The sequence below is a fragment of the Crinia signifera genome, chromosome 3, assembly GCF_055691185.1.
Source record: "Crinia signifera chromosome 3, ASM5569118v1, whole genome shotgun sequence".
Classification (NCBI taxonomy): Eukaryota; Metazoa; Chordata; class Amphibia; order Anura; family Myobatrachidae; genus Crinia; species Crinia signifera.
In genome coordinates, this window is record NC_139219.1 from 150,630,582 (window position 1) to 150,657,551 (window position 26,970).

A 26,970-nucleotide genomic window follows, 5' to 3' on the forward strand; every position below is an offset into this window, starting at 1 on the left:
GGTGCACCCACTGTTTTTTGAGGGAACACCCAGGAAAAGTTGGGTGTCTTCATGCTCCAGCCCTCTGTCTGCCCCTGTTCAGACCACTGTGTGCGACCGCATTGACAAGTGTCATAGTCGCCAAAGGCCTTTGCACTGCGGGTCTGCACATGCGTATTGTCTCCGATACGCATGCGTAGACATACAACATTGGTCCCCGCTGTGAGTTTGGCTCTTTGCGGCTCAACGTGAATCATCCCCTTTATTTCTCTCCAAGCCGTAGTACTTAAACTCCTATGTTTTTAAATAATATATACAGGGTTTGCTGCATATCTGTTAGCAGCACTTACTAATGAATTGTTAAGACCACAAGATAAAACCCCTGATATCATTATAGCTGCTGGATCAACCGAGCCTAATGGGGCCTACACATGTCATGATTTAGGGGCCTTTTCTATGCAATCTCAGTAGATCAAGTAGAAAATGCCCATACATCGCTATGTGTGTAGGGGCCATAGTGATAATATCCAGCCCCCTGGATATTAATCGGTCAAGGCCAGTCTTCTCGCTCCCTGACAGATCACTTAGCACACCGTGCTGACACATCGCTGTGCGCTGAGTGATCTTGCTGGGCATCTAGCATCACTCAGAATGCTCCGCAAATCTCTCCATCTACAGGCCCCTTAAATGGGGAGATTTGTCAAACTTAGATACAGGCATTTCTTTGTGTGGTTTGTAAATTGATGTGAAACAAATTGTACACTGAGAAAGAATACACATTGGGGGTTATTCTGGTTCACTCGCAAAGGCATATTCACTCTCTAATGTACAAAACCATGTGCACTGCAGGCGAGGCTGATGTAACATGTGCAGAGAGAGTTGGATATGGCTGTTATACTTTTTTTGTGCAGGGTAAATACTGGCTACTTTATTTTTACACTGCAATATAGATATCAGTTTGTACAAACCCCACCCAAATCTAACTCTCTCTGCACATGTTAGTGCATATGGGTTTGTCCATTAGAGAGTGAATTTGCCTTTGTGAGTGAGCCAGAATAACCCCCATTGTGCAATGTATCCTCTGGATTGATTTAACTCTTTCAAGTCCAATGTCTAGTCAGGCTCAACAGCCCTAGCACTAGTAGCAGATCCAACGGTGAGCCACTTTAATATAAGAACATCAACATTGTTCAACATTCAATGTAGACCATTTTTGAATAAAAAAAAAACACCTAATTAAAGCAGACTATTTGAATTGCAAAAAAAAATGGGACTGCAAAAGGTTAATGCAACACAACTGTTGATGCACAGAGAAATTATTAGTACCAAAGGACAAGAAAGAAATAGTAAAAAAAAAGAAGGGGGTTGGTAGAGCGCTATGAACAATAATTGGTTTGAGATAAATTTATAACAACATGAATTTTTTTTATTTCTATAGTAAAATGATCAACTTGTGCAGTGCACTAGGTTGGTATATAATATAATAACATTTAGGCACAATGTATTGCACAGAATATCAAGTAGTACAGAACATTTAAAATATGTACATCGGTATGAAAATAAAAATAAAAAGGTTTTGGAAAAAAGGGTCTGATACTTATGGTCTGAAGTCCCGTTTTACCCAGGGTGGTGAGACGTAGATGGAGTTAGGACAATCCAGGGATCAATCCTTAAATAGCTGGAGATAGTTGGGGTCCATTGAACCTTGCCGGATTCTTGTTTCACGCTGGAGGATGCTGTTAGAACCCCTGATGGAGTGTGGGGAGTCCTCAACAATAATGCGGAATTTGTAATCCTATTTTTGCAGATGGTGGTTCCCAAATTGAAATTACAGCTTTAAGGCTTAGGTATTGCAGAGTTGGGGTAGTCAGTCTCCAAATACTTGTAATAAAGATGAGTGGTGGGGGTCAGACCAAAGATGCCCAATTAAAATCAGCAGGTGCTCCCTGACATGTTTCGCCGTCCAACTGACAGCTTTGAAAAAGCACCACAGTTGTACGGCGAAACATGTCAGGGAGACTCAGGGAGACTGACTACCCCAACTCTGCAATACCTGGGCCTTAAAGCTGTAATATCAATTTGGTAACCACCACCTGCAAAATTAGGATTACAAATTCTGCATTATTGTTGAGGACTCCCCACACTCCATCAGGGGTTCTAACGGCATCCTCCAGCGTGAAACAAGAATCCGGCAAGGTTCAATGGACCCCAACTATCTCCAGCTATTTAAGGATTGATCCCAGGATTGTCCTAACTCCATCTACGTCTCACCACCCTGGGTAAAACGGGACTTCAGACCATAAGTATCAGACCCTTTTTTCCAAAACCTTTTTATTTTTATTTTCATACCGATGTACATTTTTTAAATGTTCTGTACTACTTGATATTCTGTGCAAGTGCCTAAATGTTATTATATTATATACCTACCTAGTGCACTGCACAAGTTGATCATTTTACTATAGAAATAAAAATTTTCATGTTGTTATAAATTTATCTTAAACCAATTATTGTTCATAGCGCTCCACCCACCCCTTTCTTTTTTTTCCATTTGCAATTGTACCAGGGGATTGACACCCCCAAGTAGGAGCAGCTTGACAAACCACCCCAGAAGGCGCCCGATAACTACAGGCCACCAGGCCACTAGTTAACCCTTCCTTTCTCCAAGAAAGAAATAGTAATCTGAAGTACATAAGGTTTTCCCCCCATTTTTGGTTTCCTGTGGTCTTTACGTTAAATTTCAGTTTTTTAAATTTCAGTTATGTTGCCACATGATACTGAATTCAGAGCTTTACAAATTCAAATTCATGGACTGGATCTGGCTTTACTGACACTTATGGGCCCCATACATCAGCAATCACAATTAATGGTTTTCCAGATCCAGTGATATTTTTGGCCAGATAAATGGTTTCTACAATCTAGTTGACTTGCCCACACATTACAGATTTATTTCAGTAATCGGCAGATTTTTCCCATCTAAAGATTGCATCTTCATATCTGAAAAGTGCACATACATCACCTCAATCGATTGTCATTTCAGATGTTACTTCTTTTCATAATGTAAATAGAAGAAGAAGACAAAACGGGAATGCCCACACATATAAAAAACAACCGCAAATAATACCAGATTATTAAACATTTTTAAAAATGTGATTCAGCAATCGATTGGCCATCCTGATCAATTATTGATTAATTGTGACAATCATCTCCAGATCTGAGGATTGTCACAATTAATTGCTGATGTATGGGGCCTATAATGCTGTGTAGGCACGGTACAATTTGACATTCAATTTTGACTATATAGTCAAAATCGAATCGGGATTGCATAGACATCGAATAGAGATAGAACATTTTTGTAAGCTTTCTATCCCAATTCCATGGCGATTCAGCTGGAATCGAAAAACCAAATAGATAGTGCAGCCATGACATTCAATCTGAATGTAGATAGTATGATTTGTATGTAAATAGCACATAAGGCAGATTTTGGGGGCTATAATCCTGCAGCCCATAGGTAATATCCGCCATTAATTTGTTTTGTTAAATTCAAATTCAAATGTTTTGGTCTGGTCTTTAGTTCATTTTTTAATCGATTAAAAAAAATCTATAATCATTGATAAAAATTGTCATTCTAATTAAAAATCTAAATTCCAAACTATGGGACTTGGTTCAATTTGGATATTCTTGGGACCATGTTTTGGTTTGGTCCGGATCATTCATTTTGGATGGATTTGCATTTCTGGACAACCAAACCGCACATCTCTAATTTTACAGTATTTGTCAAACATTTGTCAAACATTTGTCAAACAATGTTTGTTTTTAATTTATAAGCAGTGTGTGGTATGTAATGTATTTTGATTGACCATAGAACTTGTTCAAAATGTAAGTCATGATAGATCTAGAGTGGTTTCATTCTTTATTGCAGAGGGCCGCTGACAACTTAATGTTCTTTTTTTCCCTACAACCAAGTTTAAAATAATGTGTATTTGCATTGAAACACATTTAAATCTAAGGCTATTATTATTTTGTTCTCTGAAATCAAGATTTGTAATTCGAGTACTACAATGGCATGTTAGCAGCCCAAGTCTTAACCTATTTGAATGTGTGAAAGAATCATGATTATTTAAACAGAAAAACTTAAAACAGTATTAAACACTTTTTGGTTAGAAAATGATGTTTACAGTTGCGCTGCCTCAGCTTGTAGAGATTCTTTCAGAACCTTGTAGGCCCCAAGCTTAGATGGGGGGGGGGGGGTGTATGAAAGAAGACAAAGGGAAACTGGTCAGTTTGATGTCAATCGGTTTTCATTCACACCAGGAATACTCCGTAACTAACCGTTTCACTTTGCCCTATTTTCACATAAAGGTATCTTTGTTTCCCATCAGGTCACCCGCTCATAGGTAGGGAGTGCTCACCTTATGTATGTGCCCTATGTGCGTATAAGGGTTTCTTTTGGTCACGATCTCCGTCAGGGAACATGGAGTGCTCACAGGAAACCAATTGATAAATTCCAAAAAAGTATTTATTCACCACAGGACAACAATGAAAGACGTTACACTTCCAGAAAAAAATGGTAAAAATCCCAAAGATGTGATAAAAACAGTCTATATCCAATAGCACCAGAGAGCCACTGGGTCCAATATGCCAAACTTGATCTTGATATTGATATTGGACCCAGTGGCTCTCTGGTGCTATTGGATATAGACTGTTTTTATCACATCTTTGGGATTTTTACCATTTTTTTCTGGAAGTGTAACGTCTTTCATTGTTGTCCTGTGGTGAATAAATACTTTTTTGGAATTTATCAATTGGTTTCCTGTGAGCACTCCATGTTCCCTGACGGAGATCGTGACCAAAAGAAACCCTTATACGCACATAGGGCACATACATAAGGTGAGAACTCCCTACCTATGAGCGGGTGACCTGACGGGAAACAAAGATACCTTTATGTGAAAATAGGGCAAAGTGAAAAGGTCAGTTACGGAGTATTCCTGGTGTGAATGAAAACCGATTGACATCAAACTGACCAGTTTCCCTTTGTCTTCTTTCATACACCCCCCCATTTAAGCTTGGGGCCTACAAGGTTCTGAAAGAATCTCTACAAGCTGAGGCAGCGCAACTGTATATAGTTGCAAATCAGGTTAAACCAATCACCAATGCACAGCAGTGACGTGCGGTGAGGTTTGTGGTTGGTGAGGCACCGGCTTGGTGGAGCCAGTGCCGCCAGGCTCTGTGGGAAGCATTGGGTTCGGGATGTTTCTGCGCTGACAGGCAGGTGCGGTAACTGCCCCCTGCATAAGCAGCAGAGACCTGCCAGAGCAGATTCTGCCTGTCGGCGCAGAAGCAACCTGGACCCAGCGTTTGCCACAGACAGTGCTGAATTTCCCATTAGGCACGTGAGGCACGTGCCTAGGGGCGGCACATGTTTGGGGGCGGCACCTGGATACATGTGATAGTACTGTCAGCCAGAAATGTACCAGTAACTGCAAAATATCCACTGTGCGGTACCATACTCCATCCTGAATAGAGTGTAAATGAATAGGACATGCATATACTGCCCCTGTAAGTTGTCCTACTTAGGAAATATGTATACATAATAAAAATAAAGTTACAGTTGTTGGCTTTTTTATTATTATATTAAATGGGAAATCATTAAATGAGGGCTTATTACTAATCAATAAAAATAATACACTTAGGCAGGGGGGCGGCCATTATTGTTGTGCCTATGGGCGTCCTCACCCCTAAATCCGCCCTTGGCCACAGACCCATCGTTGCTGGCTCCACTAAGCCACCATGGGGTCTGTCCACATACCTCTTCACTTAAAAAAAAAAAACACATGCAGCCAAATGTACTAACTAGCCTCTTAGGGACAAACTTGTGTATTTGTGTTGTGACAGAGGTGTGTATTTGTGTAAAGTGACAGAGGTGTGTGTTTGTGTAAAGTGACAGAGGTGTGTACGGTTTCTGTATGTTTGTGTAAATAAGTATATTTTTAAATGAAGTATACAGTATTGGCCCAATCTACTGGCCTCTGAGTTCAGTGGCTGTGTGGGGTGACGGCCAAACTCTGAGTTTTTTTTTAAAAGGGCAATCATTTAAAATGCATGGTTTTGCCTTGTAAATGTCTGCCTCTTTAAAAGAACCTCTGAGTTCAGCCAGCACCCCAAACAGCCAGTGAACTCAGAGGCCAGTACATTGGGCCAATATTCTTAATTTAAAAAACACACAGAAACAGTACAAACCTGTTACATTACACAAACACACACCTGTCACTTAACACAAATACAGATACACACCTCTGTCACAACAACACAAACACACATGTCTGTCTGTCCCTTAACACAAACACACATGCCTGTCTGTCACAACAATACAAACACACATGCCTGTCTGTCCCTTAACATAAATAAACACCAACAATATGCCACTTTAAAAAAAAAAAACACAGCCCCCACCCTCCACAAATTACCTTTTAACCCAGGCAACGCTTACATGGATGCCGAGGCAGCAGGCAGCCTGGCAGCAGTGACCGCAGCGTCCCGGGACAGGCACCCAGACATGGAACAATAGCGCCGGGCGGGAAGGAGAATAGAGACCCCGGACAGTAAGGGGAGCAGACGGTGCCGGTGCCTGTTGGCCAGATAACAGCGGGAGCTGGCGGCTGAACGGCTCGGCACAGCTGCGCCCCCCACCCCGGCAATACAAGTAAGCAGACGAGATGTGCAGCAGGTGCACGGCTCGTCCACCTTTAAAAACTAAACTGTGCTATAAGCGGCACCTTACCTACAGAAGTGCCATAGTTCAGGGACGCGCTTTCTGCCTTTATGAAAGCACGCCCCTGTCACTGAGACAGCGACACTGTGCCCAATCACTTCTGCCTCAGTGACAGGGGCGTGCTTTCATATAGCCTGAAAAGCACATCCCTGTCACCGAGGCTCAGTTCTCAGCCCTGCCCACTGCCCGCCCCTGTGTCTATTACTTTAATATGGACAGCGGGAGGCACCGCTCTTGGTGCCTCCTTAGCTGATAAAAAAAAAAGTAAAAATGATTCTAATAATACAAAGCATATACTTATGACACAAAATATGTGTCATAAGTATTTTCTTTGTATTGTATTATTATATTAAACATAAATGACAGGGGAGGCTCTGCCTCCCCTGCCTCCCCTGACTGCACGTCCCTGATGCACAGTAGTAGTATTCGGTGCTGGACAAACAGCAGCACTCCACAGGATTTTGCACTCCTGATGAAGTCCAAGCCTTGTTTGGCGGGGGATAAACGCGTTGAGGGGACACTGGCTCTATGGTGACGATGAAGGCCTGACCTTACCAATACTCCATACACTCCAGATTAGCTTTTATGTTTTTATACACTGTACGGGCATTTATTGTCATCTCTTTGCATGAATAAATTTTATGTGTTACAATATCACGCTATTCCGATTTCCTTCATTTTGTTTATATGTGCTTGTTGGGGTTATCATGGACCTAAGAAGGACCAGATTGTCCAGCTGTATTCTAGGGACATATTGTGAATTGAGCTACACTAAGAGTGGTTTGGAGACCACCATTAACGGTACTTGTGTACAATTTGGGGTGTTTTTCCACTAAAGGTGAAGGGACCCATTTTTATCATTAACATACTGCACCAGAAGGCGCCCTTCTCACTCTCTCTCTAGATCTTTATCACAAGGTTCCCTGGAACAGGAACCGACAGGAGAGGAGCAGCAACTGGGCAAACTTATTCCTGAAGAAATGACATTTAAGGCGTCTATATAGACAATTCTACATAGGGATAACACTTGGCGCTGGTACCACCACTTCATTGATATATATATATATATATATAAAAGGCTATCAGACCGGCACTCGACCCGAAGACAAGCGATAACCTGGATGCCCCCTGGAACTATGATGTAGTATTCTGTGCTGGACAAACAGCGTCACTCCACAGGATTTTGCAAATCAACAATGTGTTTAATAAAACCGACGTTTCGGGGCCATAAACGGAACCCCTTCTTCAAGGTGTATAAACATTTAAACACATTGAAGAAGGGGTTCTGTTTATGGCCCCGAAACGTTGGTTTTATTAATCACATTGTTGAATTGCAAAATCCTGTGTAGTGCCGCTGTTTGTCCAGCACCGAATACTACTGTATATAGGATAGCCTGTTTTGCATTGTTGCCCACTGCTAGTGGTACAAAAGTTGTTGCCTACTCCCTCCTCCCGAAACACAAAGAAACTATGGGGGAGATTCAGGTTGGTTTGCAAAGCACATTTGGTTTGCTAATGGACAAAACCATGTGAACTGCAGGGGGGGCTGATATAACATGTGCAGAGAAAGTTAGATTCGGGTGGGGTGTGTACTTTAAACTATATTGCAGTGAAAAATACTAAAAATACCCTACACAGAAACAAAATAACTCACCCAAATCAAACTCTCTCTTTACATGTACATGTTACATCAGTCCCACCTGCAGTGCAAATGGTTTTGTCCATTAGCAAACCAAATGTGCTTTTTAGAGGATTTTTTGAGGAACACTCACAGCAACATTGGCACTCAAAGGGTTAAGCAATGCTTTACTAGCCATCCTTTATCCGTTCATTAACCCCTTGTGTGGTATGCCCAGAAATTTTCCGGGCTCAGCTGCGATGCCGCAGCGGGCTGTCCCGGAAAATTTCCGGCCATACCACTAATATACAATAGGTGCGCGCCAGTGGTGTCCAGGTGTGCACTACTGGCGCAGCACCTCTAGAGCTCACCCCCCGTCACAACCTTGCAGTCCCCTCAGTTCCCCCATCACCTTTACTCCAGCGATCGGTACGCCGGAGCTCCCCTGACCCGCCCGCCAGCCAGCCGTCACTCATTTTACAGTGACGTTGGCGGCAGGCTCGGGTATGGTCGACGCGGCTCGGGGGGACTCGGGAGCGTTCAGGCACCCGAGTCCTCCCGAGCCACCGCAAACATCCAACAGCCTGCAACAGGAGTGTCATTTTGTGTTATTTAGTTTAAATCAATCTGTGCAGAAGTCATCAATCCATACTTGGCACATTATTTGCCATGCACCTCACTAGAACATATATTTTGGCATGTGTTTTAATGTGATATCTTTAATGTAGAATTTAGTTGTCCATAGTATTTATTTTATTGATCAGAATACTTAGTATAGTGTTCATCTATCCTGTATAACAGCACAGATTATTTCAGAAAATTGGACACCGAGATCATTTGTCCAGGCTGTAAAATGGAAAGATCAATTGATAGTTTGAGTGGTATACTGTACATTGCGTCAACATTTAACACAGATCTTATTTAACAACTTATTGTAGAACTACAGTAGTCTGTAAAAATGTAAATTGGAAACTATTTTACAAATGCAGTTAATATACAGACCAAATGACCAAAACCTGAAAGCGGGTGGCCATGTGTTTCAATACAAAGAGGATAGGTGTATAAGGAGGACACATCAAATGGAGCGCCACTCAGTCAGCGCTGGGGCTAACCAGAATACTCCCGCTGTTGAGATGGTGCTCCATCTGACTGGGACGCGCGAGCGTCCCTCACGCATGCACGTCCCAGTTACCCCACGGCCTGGGAAGAGAACCCTGCCCGTCTCTGCTTCAGGGAGATGGACAGGGTTATGTGGGGAGCAGGGAGGTGGGGGACAGTGTCAGGAACCGTTGACGAGGACCCGAGGGGAGCTCCGTTAGAAGGGGATGCACGTGCGTCTTGTGCGCACGTGCATCCCCTTCCGGCAGCTGGCAGGGGCTGACGGTTGTTAACTTTATTTTTAATGCATACATCCACATTCTTCCTGTACTGTAACCTCTCAAGGCAACTTCTGCTTTTTCAACTTAGTACCATATTGGGCATACTTGACAAATACGCTTCCATACCAGCTGGTTCACAATACACCAAGTAATGTTATATAAGAATATTATGTGAAAGGAGAAAGAGGTACTCTATAGATGTAATTATCCTGTTGCAATCCTATCCTAGTTACATATGTACATGAAGAATAAACTAAACGTGATTAGAAATACAGTAGCAAATTTAATTTAAGCAATTGATAGATTTTATAGAGACAACATAATACATCTAACTAGCATTTAAGCTAGAAAACTACTTGAAAGTCGATACAGTAGGTTTAGTATTATTAATACATGTACAATATATTGTATAGGCTCCTAAGTACTGCATATGAGATTTATTTCTTAATACAGTACATATTATCAAATTTCATGCCATATGCTTGTGCTGTCTGTAATCCAAAATATATATTATTTTCTGTTTGTTTATCCCTCCACTACCCGCACCTTAAATTCCCCAATGCATTGTGCAACACAGATGCTTCTAGCATAAAAAACATTTGGGATTCAGTGAATTATTAAATTATTCCCTCCAGATATATAGCTTGTGAAATCAATTTAATGCAACCCATACTTGGAAACAGATGTACATGTTACAGTATCCAGCATTGTCACCACTGTCAGCGCAATGTGCTGACAACCATGACATTTGCAAACACCACCCACCTATCTTCTGATCGTCAATGAAGTCTGTACTGTAGCTGGAAAATATGGTTGACATGCTCAATATTAGAAAATATGTCTCAAGTATAATTTTATGTATGTATTAACTTTTTGTTATTCAGCTAAGTAAATTTTACATGAGAATTATGTTTATTGATTATCCAAAAACTTGGCAATAGTAGACACTGGATTAAAAGGATTATAAACAACAATATACCCCAATTTCCCTGAAAATACCTGATGTCTGGACTTTGCAGCCAAGTACCCAAGTGGTATGGAGCATCTGAATTGCTCAGCAAAGTAAAGGCTACATGTCTTGTACAAATGGTGTGGCTCCCCAGACACTTCCGTAATAGGATGCTAAGGTGCGAGATGCTACGGTTGTTATACATGAGTATCTATATGATTTTTCAGATCTTTATGATTTTTTCTTTCTTTAATTTCAGCACATGGATATATGCGCAGACTTTCTATTCCCCAACTGTGCATGATTCAAACATTTTTTGATGTATTTGGGCTCCTTGACATGTAAAATGTTGCGACTAATCAGACATAGACATCATTAATAGCTTTGCAGTCATCACTCTTAACTTTTACATTTAAATCAGTTATAGATGACTCAAGTCCGACCCCTTCAGGAGACTGCGTTTGTGACTTTTCCATGACCATGTTAGTCTCAATTTGTGATTGCATGCCCACTGCAGTCACATTCATGTCCACTTTCTGCGCACTCATGGCCATTGTAGCCCTAGTGTAAGCCTCCAAGTAGCAGCGAGTCTCAAGTCAAAAGTGAGAAAGAATTACATGGGATGGTCACCTTTTCACTTGTTTACAATGCTCATCCAAAGTCAATTTAGCTTCAGGTCAATTGAATCAATCTTTGCAGCACAATACCTTTATGAGTGTACAAATATATTGCCTCTTACTGCACATGTGAGCAAATACCCACCGACTGCTTACCTTGTGAGAGCTACATGCCATCAATGCAATGGTGACATCTCTGCTCCAATAAACGATGACCATCTGGCAATGGCCACCCCTAATCTGGCACCTTGCCACATTTCCTGCCCACTCACCCCCCCCCTAGATCTACCACTGCTGAAACAGTAGTAAACCTTTCAAAACTAAAGCAACAAAGACATTGGTGCTCCAACAAGACCATTGTAACCATTAAACAACATTATCAGTGTGTAACCTGTCAGCAAATTACTGTGTCTGAAGAAGTGAACTGAACAAGTATTAAACAGATCATTGCTTGCTATACCTTTACTTGACTACATTGAATCATATTGGTCCTATTATTTCCATATTTAATTCATAATATAAACCTAGTGTCAAACAAGGCATAAACGTCTCATACTATGGCAATGGTCATTACAATTTGGGTCAGAGGAAGGCAGTTCCTGTATACGCTCATCTGCATCCAAGGCCAGCACTATGAACAGCAAGCATTATACCTGACTTGAAACTAAACAGCATGGATGCGATTATCAGGCGAATTCTATCTCATATTGGTGGCTTTTGTGATGCTTATCAGACTGGCAACTACTATTGAGAAAGGTATACCAGGCCGGCTGCTATTAGCACTTCATCGGGGTGTGGGACTTACATGGCCATGCTAGGCAAGCAGCTTCCACCAAGTACATTTATGCACATTGCTGCACTACTTTCTCTGCAAAGACAACTACTTACAGTAAGTTACAGTCCACTTTTCTTCAATTAAAATCAAAACCAGCATGGCTGTCTGCAGAAGTCATGGAAATGAAAGGGTCATTGTCAAACCACATTACATTCCAAAAAATCTGCATGATATTGCTCATGTGAAAAAAGTTTCTTTCTATCAGTAATACCTTCAAAATATATATGTATAACGGGGTTAAAGTGAGGGGAAATGGCGTGGAACTGAGTTCCACCACCTCTAATGGTGAGGTGGAACATTTTAACCTCCACATTGGCCCTGCACAGTAATTCTTACAGAAAAGCATTCTAGTTTGCAGGGGGTTGCCAAAAACCCTACCACTGGCCCTGTCTCTGCCTAATGGGGGGAGGGGATGGGGTGTAATTAGGTGGCATAAAGAAATGAGTTCCCCCACCTCTGCATCACCACTTTATGCCCTGAACATAACCCCCTCCCCTCATTCTGTATTAGAAGGTTTACTTATAGAACATCTTATTTTTTTTCTTCAAATAACAGCAGTAACAAGCAATCCATTTGTTGCGGTATTCTACAACTCCTGTGTCCTATGATTACAAATTGTCCCACTGTGTATAAATTGTTGCTAGAACGCTAAACATAGGCTGTGTATGGATTTCTGGCTCTCTGTAAACAAACACATCAAGCCGGTGCACAGCTGTGTCAGTCAGCTACACAACAAACTCATACTCTAGGCAGCAGCATGTGATATGCATGGGGTCAGCATGAAGAACCACAGAGAGGTAAGATTGGTAGAAAATAGGAAATACAGGGTTACGTCAGTACAATGCCTGGACAGGGATTCTGCAAAAGCAGTCATTATATGTGGCACAAACAATCACCCGTGCAGGCATACATTACAGCTATTATCTTATTTTCATACTGGGATTGAAGCAACAAAAAGTAATAATTACTGTAGTTAAACCAAAATGTAATGTCTATTGGGTTTATCAACTGTTACTTTTTTCTCCGTATATATTGTTTTTTTTTATCTATGACTCGTTCTTATGTAAAGGGAAGATTCTCCACTTTATCTACTGAGTGAGCAGACCTTTAAATACAGGTGCATGTTATGGTGGGAATTTATTTATTTACAGTTTCTTATATAGCACAGCAGATTCCGTTGCACTTTACAATTGTAGACAAACAATCTGGGTAACAACAGACAGACTTGGAGTTTAGAGGGCCCTGCTGCAAGCTTACAATCTATAGAAACATAGAAGGGGAACACAAGGACAGGCACCAGAAATAGCATAGCAGTCCCACTAAGATGCAAGTCCAGAAGAAATGCTATAGAATATAGAAAACAGAACTCAAGGGTGTAAATCTCACATGCTTGCGTGTCCCCGTCAGCACGGTGCAGTATGACGGCAGGAAGCTGTTTCCATCCCAGTCTCTGCTTCAAGGAGATAGGAAGGGAGTGGGGGGAGATGGAGGGGCTTTGGGAAGGTGCACCCCTTCTGTCAGCTGGTTGCACCTGACGTATGGTGATTCTACCGCCAGGAGCAGCTCCGATGGGAGCTCCTCCATCTGTACATATACGTCTATAAGAGGGAACCCAAGGCACTACAGATACTGTAAAGGTAACCCCAGGAAAAAATGTGTACACCCTCCTAGGTCTGGTAAGTATGTTTATCTTCCTCCTGCCTCCCCCTAACCCTCCCTAACTACAGCCCAACCTGATCCCCCACAGCCTAACCCTATCCCTCCTCACTAGTGCCTAACCATAACCCCACAGGCTAACCCTATCCTCCCTTCAGCCTAACCCTATCCTCCCTTCAGCCTAACCCTATCCTCCCTTCAGCCTTGCCCTAACCTTCCCACCCTTTCCACAGTGTAACCCTATATCTTCCACTAGTGCCCCCCCCCCCCCCCCCTCCCCAAGTCCCTGGCTAGGTTGAGTGTACTCCAGTAATAGGCAGCAACATAGAGACTTTGCAAGCCTGCAGGTGCCTCAACCCCGAGTGATTATACCACAGACCTGAGCATGAAGCAATGGGGTATATGCTGCTCCTGGAAGCTGGTAATCCTCTCATCTCCCCCTGGTGGTGCTTGGAGGTAAATGCTTCTGAGTCAGAAGCAAAATATGCCAAAGCTGTTTGTTCCTCCACCTAGGTTTGTTGCGGCAGCATATTAGGGACACATTTCTGGGGGCCCATCCATGGGACCTGCTGGGCCCTAGGTGTAAGCCTAGTGATAAATGCAGCCTAGCATGCGATACTTTCACTGATGCCGCCAGGGAGCTGCCAGGCTTCACAGCAGCTGGACCACATTTAATAATTCTTATGCACTCCATTTGCATACAAAGTATCATATTTGAGGTCAATAAATGGCAAAGAATCCAGCAAATCCTTTTAGCACCAGATCTGATCCAATGCGCATGGAACCATGGATCAGATCCAAAGGTAAACACATACAATATGACACCTTTCACATGATTTATCAGCCTGCTGGGTTGAAATCATGTGAAAAAGGGCCATACCATATAAGTGGGTGTGGTATAGGGGTCTGACAGTCGGTATCCCGACAGGGAGCTACCTTATAAATACTGTGTTTGTTTTTTAATATATACTAACTTAATCTTGCGCCTGATTTGCATTTATATATTATCCCAATGTCGACTGGCCGGACCCAGACAGCATGGCGAACGCAACAAAGCCCCTTGCGGGCACGGTGGCTCGCCACGCTACGCAAGGCACCTCTTCTATTCTCCCTCTATGGGGGTCGTGGACCCCCACAAGGAAAAATAGCCGACAGCCGTCGGGAACCCGGCTGTCGGTGTTTTGGATCCCAACGTCGGGTGAATGCCTGTTGGGATCCCGACTGTCGGGACCCCGTCCGGCACCCGTATAAGTGTATGACCACCTTTAGGGTATACTGTAGATGTGGTGGGGGGATGATGTGAATAGTCAAATATACTCTTTAGAGCTCTATGTTACCACTTTCAAAACAATCAGTTGTTAACCCCCTGTATTAATAACAGGACCAGACATGCAAAATAAAATAATAAACAAATTCCAAAAGGTGCACTGTAACATTCCCTTGCAAATAGTAAACCCAACCCAGCAAAGGAAGCCATGGCTGAAATCCACTATGACTAAACACTATAAACTTGAGGGATTCAACTGTAGTTTCACAATGTACAGAATATAATTATTTCATGCCTATTTACAATAGTTGATTAGTTTTCCTGCATCAAGTATGCTAGGCCCACTGAAATGCATGCTTGATGTCTTACAGCAGGGGTCTTCAAACTATTTTGCTCTGGGACCCCATCAGACAATAAAAATAATGACAGGACCCCAGCAATTTACTACAGAAGGTCATCACATCACATGTGTAGTCAGGAGCAGCACACACGCAGCATTGTGGAGACACAAACTCAACAGATTTTTCAGACTCCTTGAATTACTGTCTGAGATTAGAAAAGTCATCAGCCTGATGGTCAGCAACATGGAGTCGAAACCCCATGCTTTGAAGGTCGGAACCCACTTTGGGGTCAGGACTCACAGTTTGAGAACCGCTGTCCTACAGAAATACAGAGGGCCATCTTAACAGCACTGTATGTCCTGAGCAAAGAAATGCACTGGGCCCCTACACATCAATTTATGGGAACCACATATAACATTTCCTTCCTGTGGTCCTCCCCGTGATTCCATAAAGTGAATGTGTCAGCACTCTGATTGGTGGATAACCCTCGCCAAATCAGCATGCCGATAGCTATTCACTATCCAGCTGCAGGCTGGGAGGTAGGCAGGTGGATGCTACCTCATTGCCCTATTGTGTGGCCAATACCCAACTCCTGCTTGAAGGCACCTGGAATTGTGACATCCTGTGCAGCTGCCCAGTGGCACACTGGGCAGCTGCACAGGATGCCACAATTCCAGGGGCATCCTGTTGTTTCATCTGTTGGAACATACAGAAACATGGCTACAGGTTTCATGAGGAATGCAGGCTTTTTAAATATGTTTGAAATAACATATTGTAACACATATTACCTTAGATTTCTCAGTACTGGCAGGCCTCCAAAATAAATCTTCTCATCATTTTTTAGATTAAGGCCAAAGTTACTTCCAGTTGCTATTGTAGTGATTTTATCCTCCTCGTTGTTTTCCAAGTCCACAATAGAAAAGTTGGCTGAAAAAAAAAAATGATGCTACTGACAAAAAAAAAAAATACAATACAAATTTGCCAAAACAAAGCAACAAATCCTGATTGGGCTACAAAAGTATTAATGCAGTGGATGTCTATTTAGATGTTCCATCCAGTAGGTTAGACATTAGAAAAGGGAATAATACAGAAGTTTAATTTTTCTGAGACTTCTTTTGTATGGACAGACATTGGTTTATTAGATATAATGATATTTACATGATATGAACTGAAGTAGGGTTCTTGTTGGGAGATGCGTTCACTAGTAATTAGGTAGACAAAAGGTCAACACATTTAAAGGTCGACGTGCATTAGATCGACATGGTCAATGGGTCAACACAAGCAATAGCTCAATGTGGAAGCGGTTGATATGGAAAAGGTCGACATGAGATTTTCATGTTCTTTGTCGATAAAAGGTGGTTTTTCTTACCTTACTATCCACGTGGACATAAAGGGCCTTATTCTGATTGGTGCGGCCCGATCAGAATATGCGGCCGCGACCGTGCAGGCGAATCCCCGCCTTCCATACGGATCGCCACCTGCCGTCCGTACGCGGATATGTGGCGATCCGCATGAAATTGGACGGGGATACGCCTCCTCCGTCTTGGGAGCAGCCCCTGCATTCGATGGTCGCCGAACATCGAATGCAGGGCCGCACGCTCCACCAGGTCCCGCCACACAAGACCACACGGACACTTGTCCGTGTGAAATCATGTATGGGGGCGGGCAGCTGACATCCGGCGATGTCAGATGCCCGCCCCGTACCCACGCGTCACGGCCTCATTACCATGCATACGCCCCGCGTTTGCATGGGAACGCCCATGAAACGCGGGGCGTATGCATAGGGTAATGAGGCTAAGTAGCCCCTCACGCCCCTCTACGCCCCCTGTGCGGCGTATAAAGAATCCGTGCGGCGAAATCGCCTGCACATGCGCAGAGTGACCTCTGCACATGCGCAGACGATCAACATCGGCGGTCCGTCCGCATGCGGGAATATCCGCACCGATCAGAATAAGGCCCAAAGGGAGAATATGTGTGCCGAGCACAACGAGGCACTGTGCCCGAAGCAATGGGGCAGGATACACTTATACATGTCGACTTATACCCCTTTCACATCGCACTTTTAAAACGGTAAATTGCCGTTTTTTTCCCTTTTTAAAACGTTTAAGCCTGCACTGTGAATGCACCAGAGCCGATTTACCGTTTAAAGTTAACTGGCATTTAGAACCGTGTAAAAAGCAGAGTCCTACACGGTTCCTTGCCGTTTTTTGTGCAATGTGAATGTGTACAATGTGTCTGAAACGGTATTTCAGGCAAACAACACAAGCTACAGAGCAAAATGACAGGCAATGTTGACACTCTGGCTTGAAACGTGTTCGTGATGAACCGGTTTCACTGCTATGTTGAATGAGACTTAACCGGTATTTAAAACGGTAATCTGCGGCAATGTTAAGGCTCTGACCCGTTTCAATTACCGTTTTAAAATACCGGTTTTTAAAACGTGTCGGCGATGTGAAAGTGGTATTATGTTGACATAGTCACCAAACGACCATGAAAAACTCATGTTTACTGTTTGCACGTCGACCTATTGCTTGTGTCGACCTTTTGATAATGCCGACTTAATGTATATTGACATTTTTTTATGTGTTGACCTTTGGCCTGTCCACCAATAGTGGTCAACTTATTGACTGTCGACCTAATTACTGTTAACCTGATGACCCATACCCCTTGTTGGGGTTATATTGTTTAACATTGAAGAAACTACTGAGCACGTAATTTGAGCGAGCAAGTAAATAAACAAACGCAAAAAGAGTTTTTTCCAGCTTGTATAAATACTGTAGCCCCATTCTGCGTACATGAAGTGAGAGTCACATGGATACCTACTTTGTTTCTGTATTCTGGAGAGAGTAAAAGATTTCCATTTTCCATCATTATGATTCCTGTTGCTAACTGCAAAGGCCGTCCCTGATCCCAGATCATAGCTAACTTTTATATGTCCATCACTCAACTCGACACTCATAAAATCTTTCTGTTAAAAAATGAAAAGCAAAAGAAGCTAGTAGAGGACACATATATCTTTCATAGCTATTTCGCATAACAAATTCTGTTCTGAAATGAATGAAAACATAGAGCATATTAATAGGTATCATCCGACACCGGCTGTAAATATGATTTAGAAAAAGTGAGTTTTAATATCGCAGTGAAACATCTTATAAACTGATTTTTATAGAGAAAACACAAATCTACTGTATCTTAAAAATGGAAATAAATACAAAGAAATGTATTCACACTTACACTATGGACCTTATTCATGTCCGTTCGGCCGTGGGTATGTGTTCGCACGGGTCTGATGTTTTTGCAATGTGCATGCGCATTCATTGCGGGTGCGAGGGGGGGGGGGGGGCGGGCCAGGCCCGGATACTCCCCCATGGGAACGCCCAGTGTTTCATGGGTGTTCCTGTGACAAGACTGGGCGTTCCCATGGAAATCACTGGGGGCGAGGGCGCTGGGCAGCTGACATCACTGGATGTAGGCGACCATAAAAAGATGTTGGATTTTCTCCCCGGCCTGCGTATAGATGCAGGGGCGGGCTGGGCCGGGGGGCAGAGTGCCATATGCCCCCCGGGCCGCTCAATCGTTTTGTGCGCGGCCACCTTGCTCTGAGGCTCACCAGTATGGTTTCTGGTCTCCAGAAACATGGCCGCCGGCCTCCTGCACTGAGGACATGCCTAGTGCAGGAGGCTGCTACAGAGTGTGCACGGCCCGGGTCATATTACAGTGCAGCAGAATATCAGATGGTAGCAGGCCTGCCCGCCCCGGAGTAGTGGCTGAATGAAGTCACCACCCGGGGAAGGTGGTGTCGGACTAGTGAGACTGCGGAGGGCAGGGAGGGGGTGTATGTATATATGATGGTGTATGTATATATGATTTGATTGATATAAGAGAGGCAGTGTATGTATGTATGTATGAGAGCAGCAGTGTATGTATGTATGTATTATGAGAGCAGCAGTGTGTGTGTATGTGTGTGTATGTATGAGAGCAGCAGTGTATATATGTACAGTATGTATGAGAGTGTATGTATGAAAGTGCCGGAGTATGTATGTATGAGAGTGCCGGAGTATGTATATATGTATGAGGGTGCCGGAGTATGAATGTATGTATGAGAGGACCGGAGTATGTATGTATGTATGTATATATGTATGAGGGTGCCGGAGTATGTATGTATGTATGAGAGTGCCAGAGTATGTATGTATGAGAGTGCCGGAGTATGTATGTATGTATATATGTATGAGGGTGCCGGAGTATGTATGTATGAGAGTGCCGGAGTATGTTTGTATGTATATATGTATGAGGGTGCCGGAGTATGTATGTATGTATGTATGAGAGTGCCAGAGTATGTATGTATGAGAGTGCCGGAGTATGTATGTATGTATATATGTATGAGGGTGCGGGAGTATGTATGTATGAGAGTGCCAGAGTATGTATGTATGAGAGTGCCGGAGTATGTATGTATGTATATATGTATGAGGGTGCCGGAGTAGGTATGTATGAGAGTGCCAGAGTATGTATGTATGTATGAATGAATGAGAGGGCCGGAGTATGTATGTATGTATGAGAGTGCCGGAGTATGTATGTATGAATGAGCGTGCCGGAGTATGTATGTATGAGAGTGCCAGAGTATGTATGTATGAGAGTGCCAGAGTATGTATGTATGAATGAGAGTGCCGGAGTATGTATGTATGAGAGTGCCGGAGTATGTATGTATGTATATATGTATGAGGGTGCCGGAGTATGTATGTATGAGAGTGCCAGTCAGATCCGTGCAGTCTGCAATGTATAAAAAAAAAATAGAAAAATAAATAAATAAAAAACGGTGTGGGGTTCCCCCCACGGGCATAACCAGCACCAGGCTGAAAGAGCCGGGGCTGGTTCTAAAAAAAATCAGGAAATCATTAAGATAGGGCTTCGCTGTATTTTTTAAAAGCAGCCTTGGTTCCTAAAATACGAGGGACAAAATGACTAGGGGTCTCCCCATATTTTAAGAACCAGCCCCAGGCTCAACCAGCCAGCAGGGTAATGCCACAGCCGGGGGGAGACTTTATATACAAGTCCCCCCGACCAAAGCATTCAGCCCTCTGACCGGTCAGCCTGGCCAGGGGTCCTGGGGGAGTGGGGACCCCAATAAATGCCCCCCCTTCAGGCACATACCTGACCAGGCTGAAGCCTGGTACTATCCTCGATGCCCCTGGTTGGTGGGAATCAAGCTGATAAAGTGTAAAAGATATAATTAACCAATGTCTAATACTGTGAAACTATGAGTGCCAGGAAGTCTCCCCCGCATGCTGGGACTTGGAGAACCACAAGTCCCAGCATGCGGGTCATTAAAGGGCATCTAAATCTAGACAATTATATTTAACTTAAAAAGTTAAAAACCTATGGCCTCAGGTAGCCTATAGGCTAAGTACACTCCTTCATGTTTATTGTTCATACAGTATGTGCTATGCTAATGCAATATTCACATCATACAGCTATATGTATACTTCAGTTAGTACTTGCCTACTCTAGTGGGATGCTGGGAAGGCACAATACATAGATAGAACTTGAGGTCTCAGAAGTGGTACTTACACTTGCTATGCGGCAGAGTACAAGCTATAATGTTTGCATCTTGATCATGGTTGAAGTGAAAAAGCATTAGTGCTCAGAAGACATTTTTATGATAGTCTTGCCGTTTCTTTAAGAGACATTTGATCTGTGAAGTTGCATATGAAATGTTCTTTTTTGTTGTTGGTAACACTCAGAACCCTGCTAGACTGTGCAAGTTGTGTATTTATGTGTTACTGCTTGTAATGAACGGGGGTGACAATATGCTATAACTCAAGCTCCAATGTAGGTGGGGACTGAGAGGTACTGTATATTTAACTACTTCTTTCCTATATGAAAACAGACATTTTTATTCATCCACATACATTCTACACTTAAACAGACTTTTCGTACCAAGTCATTTGTTGCTAGATACACAAGCAGTGCATTTGTAGAAAATGTTTTGAATTTGAACATTATTGTAGAAATATTAGGGTTCCATCGAACAGGGCGGCTGACCACGGCATATCCATCTCCATCAAACTGGACTGTCCCTTCACTGTCTGCAATCTGTGGACTAAAAATAAATGATTGTTCAATTGTTTGAAATTTTGTGATCAAAGTTTACACAAAATTCAGTGAAACGTTAGTCAAAGTCACAAAATATATATATTCGAGGTCACACGCCCACACATGGGGGGTTTCAGAGTATCTGGAACCCCCTGGTGGCAAATATATCGGCTCTGCAGATGGTGCTTTGTTTTTTAAATAGGAGCTTAAGCATCCTCTGCACAATCCCCAGCACAGTTCCTCCTCTTCCCCTCCACGATCCCCTTTGCGGTGACTCCTCCTCTCCCCGAAATCCCTGGCACGGGGACTCCTCCACCCCCCACCCCTATGATTCCCGTCACGGGCCTCAAACTCCCCCGGCACGGATCATATGGGGGTGGGGGGTGCCAGGATGGGTGGGGGGGGGGGGGGGGGTGTTGGCAGGTTGGAAACAGGCTGTATTAGGCTGTAACAAACTAGGTTTGCAGTTGTTTGTGTAGGCAGCTTGTGGATGGGGGCAGGGGTTTTGCTAATGCTATGTTTGTGGAAGTATGTGTGTACATAAAGTATGTCTATGTGTGTGTATATATGTGTGATTGCGTGTGTGTGTGTGTGTGTGTGTATGTATGTGTATATATTCTATATGTGTGTGTGTATATATATATATATATATATATATATATATATATATATATGTACAGTATGTACACTATATTAAAGCAAAAATAAAAAATAGTGCTCGTTGCGCCTGGGTAGGTGTATAGCTGCTCTGTAAAGATGAAGTAAATTTGTGGGGTATGGGAACAAAGCGCTTGTGTTATGGGTAAGACATACAATAACGTACAAGGACAGGGTAGGGATTGGAGGTAAGAGGTAGAAATGAGAGAAACATGCGTTAAAAAAGATTAGAAAAAATAATAAAAATAAATAAAAATAAAAATAAGAAAAAAAATATATGAAAAAAATAAAAAATAAAATATGAAAGATAAATAAAAATGGAAATGGAGAATAAATGAAATAAAATGGAGTAGAGCAAAATTAAAATAAACAAGTGAACACTATATGTGTGCATACTATGTGTGTGTATGCTGTGTATATGTATTTAAATTAAGCATAATAGCCCAGTGAGTTATCTCCTAGACAGACAAATCACTTACAGCAATTCAGGATTTTTAAATGTATACATTTCTTTTTCAACCTTTCTTAGTCAACCGCGCCCTATCGTAAGGATAAATATAGAAACCGGCAGCCCTCCATTTCAATAAATAATGGTTCCACTGCCAGGTCCATAACAAATACAAAGCACACTTACCCCCACTACATGGAGGGATTCAGACTGGCACTCAAAGCTGAAATATTTAAAATAAGTTTTCTTAAATTCTGAGTGTCGGTCTGAATCCTTTCACGTCGTGAGTGTAAGGGCATTTTATCTATCTATCTATCTATCTATCTATCTATCTATCTATCTATCTATCTATCTATCTATCTATCTATCTATCTATCCATCTATCTATATATGTCTCCATCCAGAAACCCCCCCATGAAAATCCTGCATTTGCCACTGGAGGTAGAAGTAAAGTCTCCCATACCAGAGGTATTTGGATTTTTCCATATTTGCTTCATGTATACCTTAAAGACACAGCCTAAAGATAATTTTAGACAATTGTTTTACGTTTGTGTATATTGAACCATCAGATTGCAAAGGTTTTACTACCTCAGTCATGCTTAAAAAAGTTTGTATGTCAAAATATTCCACTCGGAGACTCAACCTGCATTTTATACAGTGTTCACTTAGGAAAAGGGGGAGGGAGGATGCTGCAGTGGCCTAATGCAGGTTCCATCACTTCTGGATCAGACCTTTGATTCTCCGTCATTACAGTATTTTTACCCTATCCCAAATCACCGTTATCCCTAACTCTAACCCTCTCTCTGTGCCTAACCCTATCTTCCACCCCCCACCACTACAGGCTATCACTAACCTCCCCTATCAGCGTACTACTTCTAACCCTCCTGCATGCTGCCTAACCCTAATGTCAACATTCTCACAATGGTGACATTTCACATGTCAACATTCTAAGATTTTTGACATGTTGACTTTCAACCTTTTAAAATAACTAACATTGTATATGGTGACATTATGACTGCATCCTCAAAACTCTTTAATAGGAACTCTCTTAAACAGGTGAGTAATAATAACCCTGCAAACAACTACAACACTGTGATTAATCAGGCACATACAGAATAGAATCCCCACTCTCCATCTTATGCCAGAAATATCTGCTTGGCTATGCACTGTATACACATATCACACATAAACATTGATGACCTGACAAATCACCCACCAGGTGTCATTTAACCCCTTCCTGACAGAGCCAGTTTTTGCGTTCCTGACAGAGCCCTTTTTTTCAAATCTGACATGTATCACTTAAGTGGGGATAACTTTTTTTTGCTTTTACTTATCCCAGTGATTTTGAGATTGTTTTTTCGTGACACATTGTACTTCAAATTAGTGGTAAATTTGGGTCGATACAGTCTGTGTTTTTTTGTGAAAAATACCAAAATGTCGTAAAAAAATGGAAAATTTAGCAATTTGCAAAATGTTAAATTTTCTGCTTGTGAGACAAATAATCATACCACTCAAAATAGTTAATAACTAACATAGACCATATGTCTACTTTATGTTTCCATCATTATTTCAACTTCCTTTTAATTTTTTTGGACACTAGGAGGCTTACAATATGAATAGCAAATTCTCAAATTTTCAAGAAAATTTCAAACACTGATTTTTTTAGGGACCAGTTCAGTTCTGATGTGACTTTGAGGGACTTGTATGTGAGACACCCCCATAAATGATACCATTTCAAAAACTGCACCCCTCACAGTATTCAAAACAGCATTTTGGAAGTTTGTTAACCCTTTAGGTGTTTCACAGGAATTAAAACAAAGTGTAGGTGAAATTTCAAAATTTCATTTTTTTTGCAGATTTGCAATTTTAATACATTTTTCTAAGGAACACAGTACATTTTACTAGAGAAATGTGACTAAAAATTGATTCCCCCAATTCTTTTGTTTTCATAAATATCCTATATGTGGCCCTAGTGTGCACGTTGACCAAACCACAGGCTTCATAATAGAAGGAGCACCTACTTGATTTTGGAGCCTCCTTTTTATGAGATTATTTTTTAGGCACCATGTAGGTTTCTAGGCACCATAAGATGCTTAAATTTAGGAACCCCCCCACAAGTGACCCCATTTTGCAAACTACACCCCTCAGGGAATTGATCTAGGGGTATAGTGTACATTTCAAACCCCCAGGGGTTTCACCAATTTTGATACAACTGGGCAGTGAAAATGAAAAATTACATTTTTTTACACAAAAATGCAGTTCTGGCTCAAAATTTTTCATTTTCAGAAGGTATGAAGGAGAAAAAGCACCCCAAAATCTGTGCCCCAATTTCTCCCGAGTACGGCAATGCCTCACATGTGACCAAAAAATACCAGTTGGGTGCATGGCAGGACTCAGAAGGGAAGGAGTGATTTTTGGATTTTGCAGCACAGATTTTGGTGGAATGAATGGTGGGTGCTATGTTGCACCAATACAGTGGAACCCCCCCACAAGTCACCCCATTTTGCAAAGTACACCCCTCAGGGAATTCATCTAGGGGTATAGTGTACATTTCAAACCCCCAGGGGTTTCACCAATTTTGATACAAGTGGGCAGTGAAAATGAAAAATTACATTTTTTTACACAAAAATGCAGTTCTGGCTCAAAATTTTTCATTTTCAGAAGGTATAAAGGAGAAAAAGCACCCCAAAATATGTGCCCCAATTTCTCCCGAGTACGGCAATGCCTCACATGTGACCAAAAAATACCAGTTGGGTGCATGGCAGGACTCAGAAGGGAAGGAGTGATTTTTGGATTTTGCAGCTCAGATTCTGGTGGAATTTTGGTGGGTGCTATGTCGCATTAGCAAGACCCCCCAAGCACCAATACAGTGGAACCCCCACACAAGTGACCCCATTTTGCAAACTACACCCCTCAGGGAATTCATCTAGGGGTATAGTGTACATTTCAAACCCCCAGGGGTTTCACCAATTTTGATACAAGTGGGCAGTGAAAATGAAAAATTACATTTTTTTACACAAAAATGCAGTTCTGGCTCAAAATTTTTCATTTTCAGAAGGTATGAAGGAGAAAAAGCACCCCAAAATATGTGCCCCAATTTCTCCCGAGTACGGCAATGCCTCACATGTGACCAAAAAATGCCAGTTGGGTGCATGGCAGGACTCAGAAGGGAAGGAGTGATTTTTGGATTTTGCAGCTCAGATTCTGGTGGAATTTTGGTGGGTGCTATGTCGTATTAGCAAGACCCCCCAAGCACCAATACAGTGGAACCCCCCCACAAGTGACCCCATTTTGCAAACTACACCCCTCAGGGAATTCATCTAGGGGTATAGTGTACATTTCAAACCCCCAGGGGTTTCACCAATTTTGATACAAGTGGGCAGTGAAAATGAAAAATTACATTTTTTTACACAAAAATGCAGTTCTGGCTCAAAATTTTTCATTTTCAGAAGGTATGAAGGAGAAAAAGCACCCCAAAATCTGTGCCCCAATTTCTCCCGAGTACGGCAATGCCTCACATGTGACCAAAAAATACCAGTTGGGTGCATGGCAGGACTCAGAAGGGAAGGAGTGATTTTTGGATTTTGCAGCTCAGATTCTGGTGGAATTTTGGTGGGTGCTATGTCGCATTAGCAAGACCCCCCAAGCACCAATACAGTGGAACCCCCCCACAAGTGACCCCATTTTGCAAACTACACCCCTCAGGGAATTCATCTAGGGGTATAGTGTACATTTCAAACCCCCAGGGGTTTCACCAATTTTGATACAAGTGGGCAGTGAAAATGAAAAATTACATTTTTTTACACAAAAATGCAGTTCTGGCTCAAAATATTTCATTTTCAGAAGGTATGAAGGAGAAAAAGCACCCCAAAATCTGTGCCCCAATTTCTCCCGAGTACGGCAATGCCTCACATGTGACCAAAAAATACCAGTTGGGTGCATGGCAGGACTCAGAAGGGAAGGAGTGATTTTTGGATTTTGCAGCTCAGATTCTGGTGGAATTTTGGTGGGTGCTATGTCGCATTAGCAAGACCCCCCAAGCACCAATACAGTGGAACCCCCCCACAAGTGACCCCATTTTGCAAACTACACCCCTCAGGGAATTCATCTAGGGGTATAGTGTACATTTCAAACCCCCAGGGGTTTCACCAATTTTGATACAAGTGGGCAGTGAAAATGAAAAATTACATTTTTTTACACAAAAATGCAGTTCTGGCTCAAAATTTTTCATTTTCAGAAGGTATGAAGGAGAAAAAGCACCCCAAAATCTGTGCCCCAATTTCTCCCGAGTACGGCAATGCCTCACATGTGACCAAAAAATACCAGTTGGGTGCATGGCAGGACTCAGAAGGGAAGGAGTGATTT

General features: G+C 42.3%; 1 protein-coding gene across 1 annotated transcript in view; it reads right to left on the reverse strand.

Annotated features, from left to right (window-relative positions):
- Window positions 1–26,970, reverse strand: part of LAMA2 (laminin subunit alpha 2) — a 727,667-nt gene that overhangs the window by 98,929 nt on the left and 601,768 nt on the right. The window contains exons 49-51 of the mRNA XM_083176751.1: window positions 21,345–21,507; window positions 18,234–18,378; window positions 16,199–16,337 (exon numbers count right to left, since the gene is read on the reverse strand). Coding sequence (XP_083032877.1) covers window positions 16,199–16,337; window positions 18,234–18,378; window positions 21,345–21,507 — 447 coding nt within the window. The remainder of the gene's footprint in view (window positions 1–16,198; window positions 16,338–18,233; window positions 18,379–21,344; window positions 21,508–26,970) is intronic.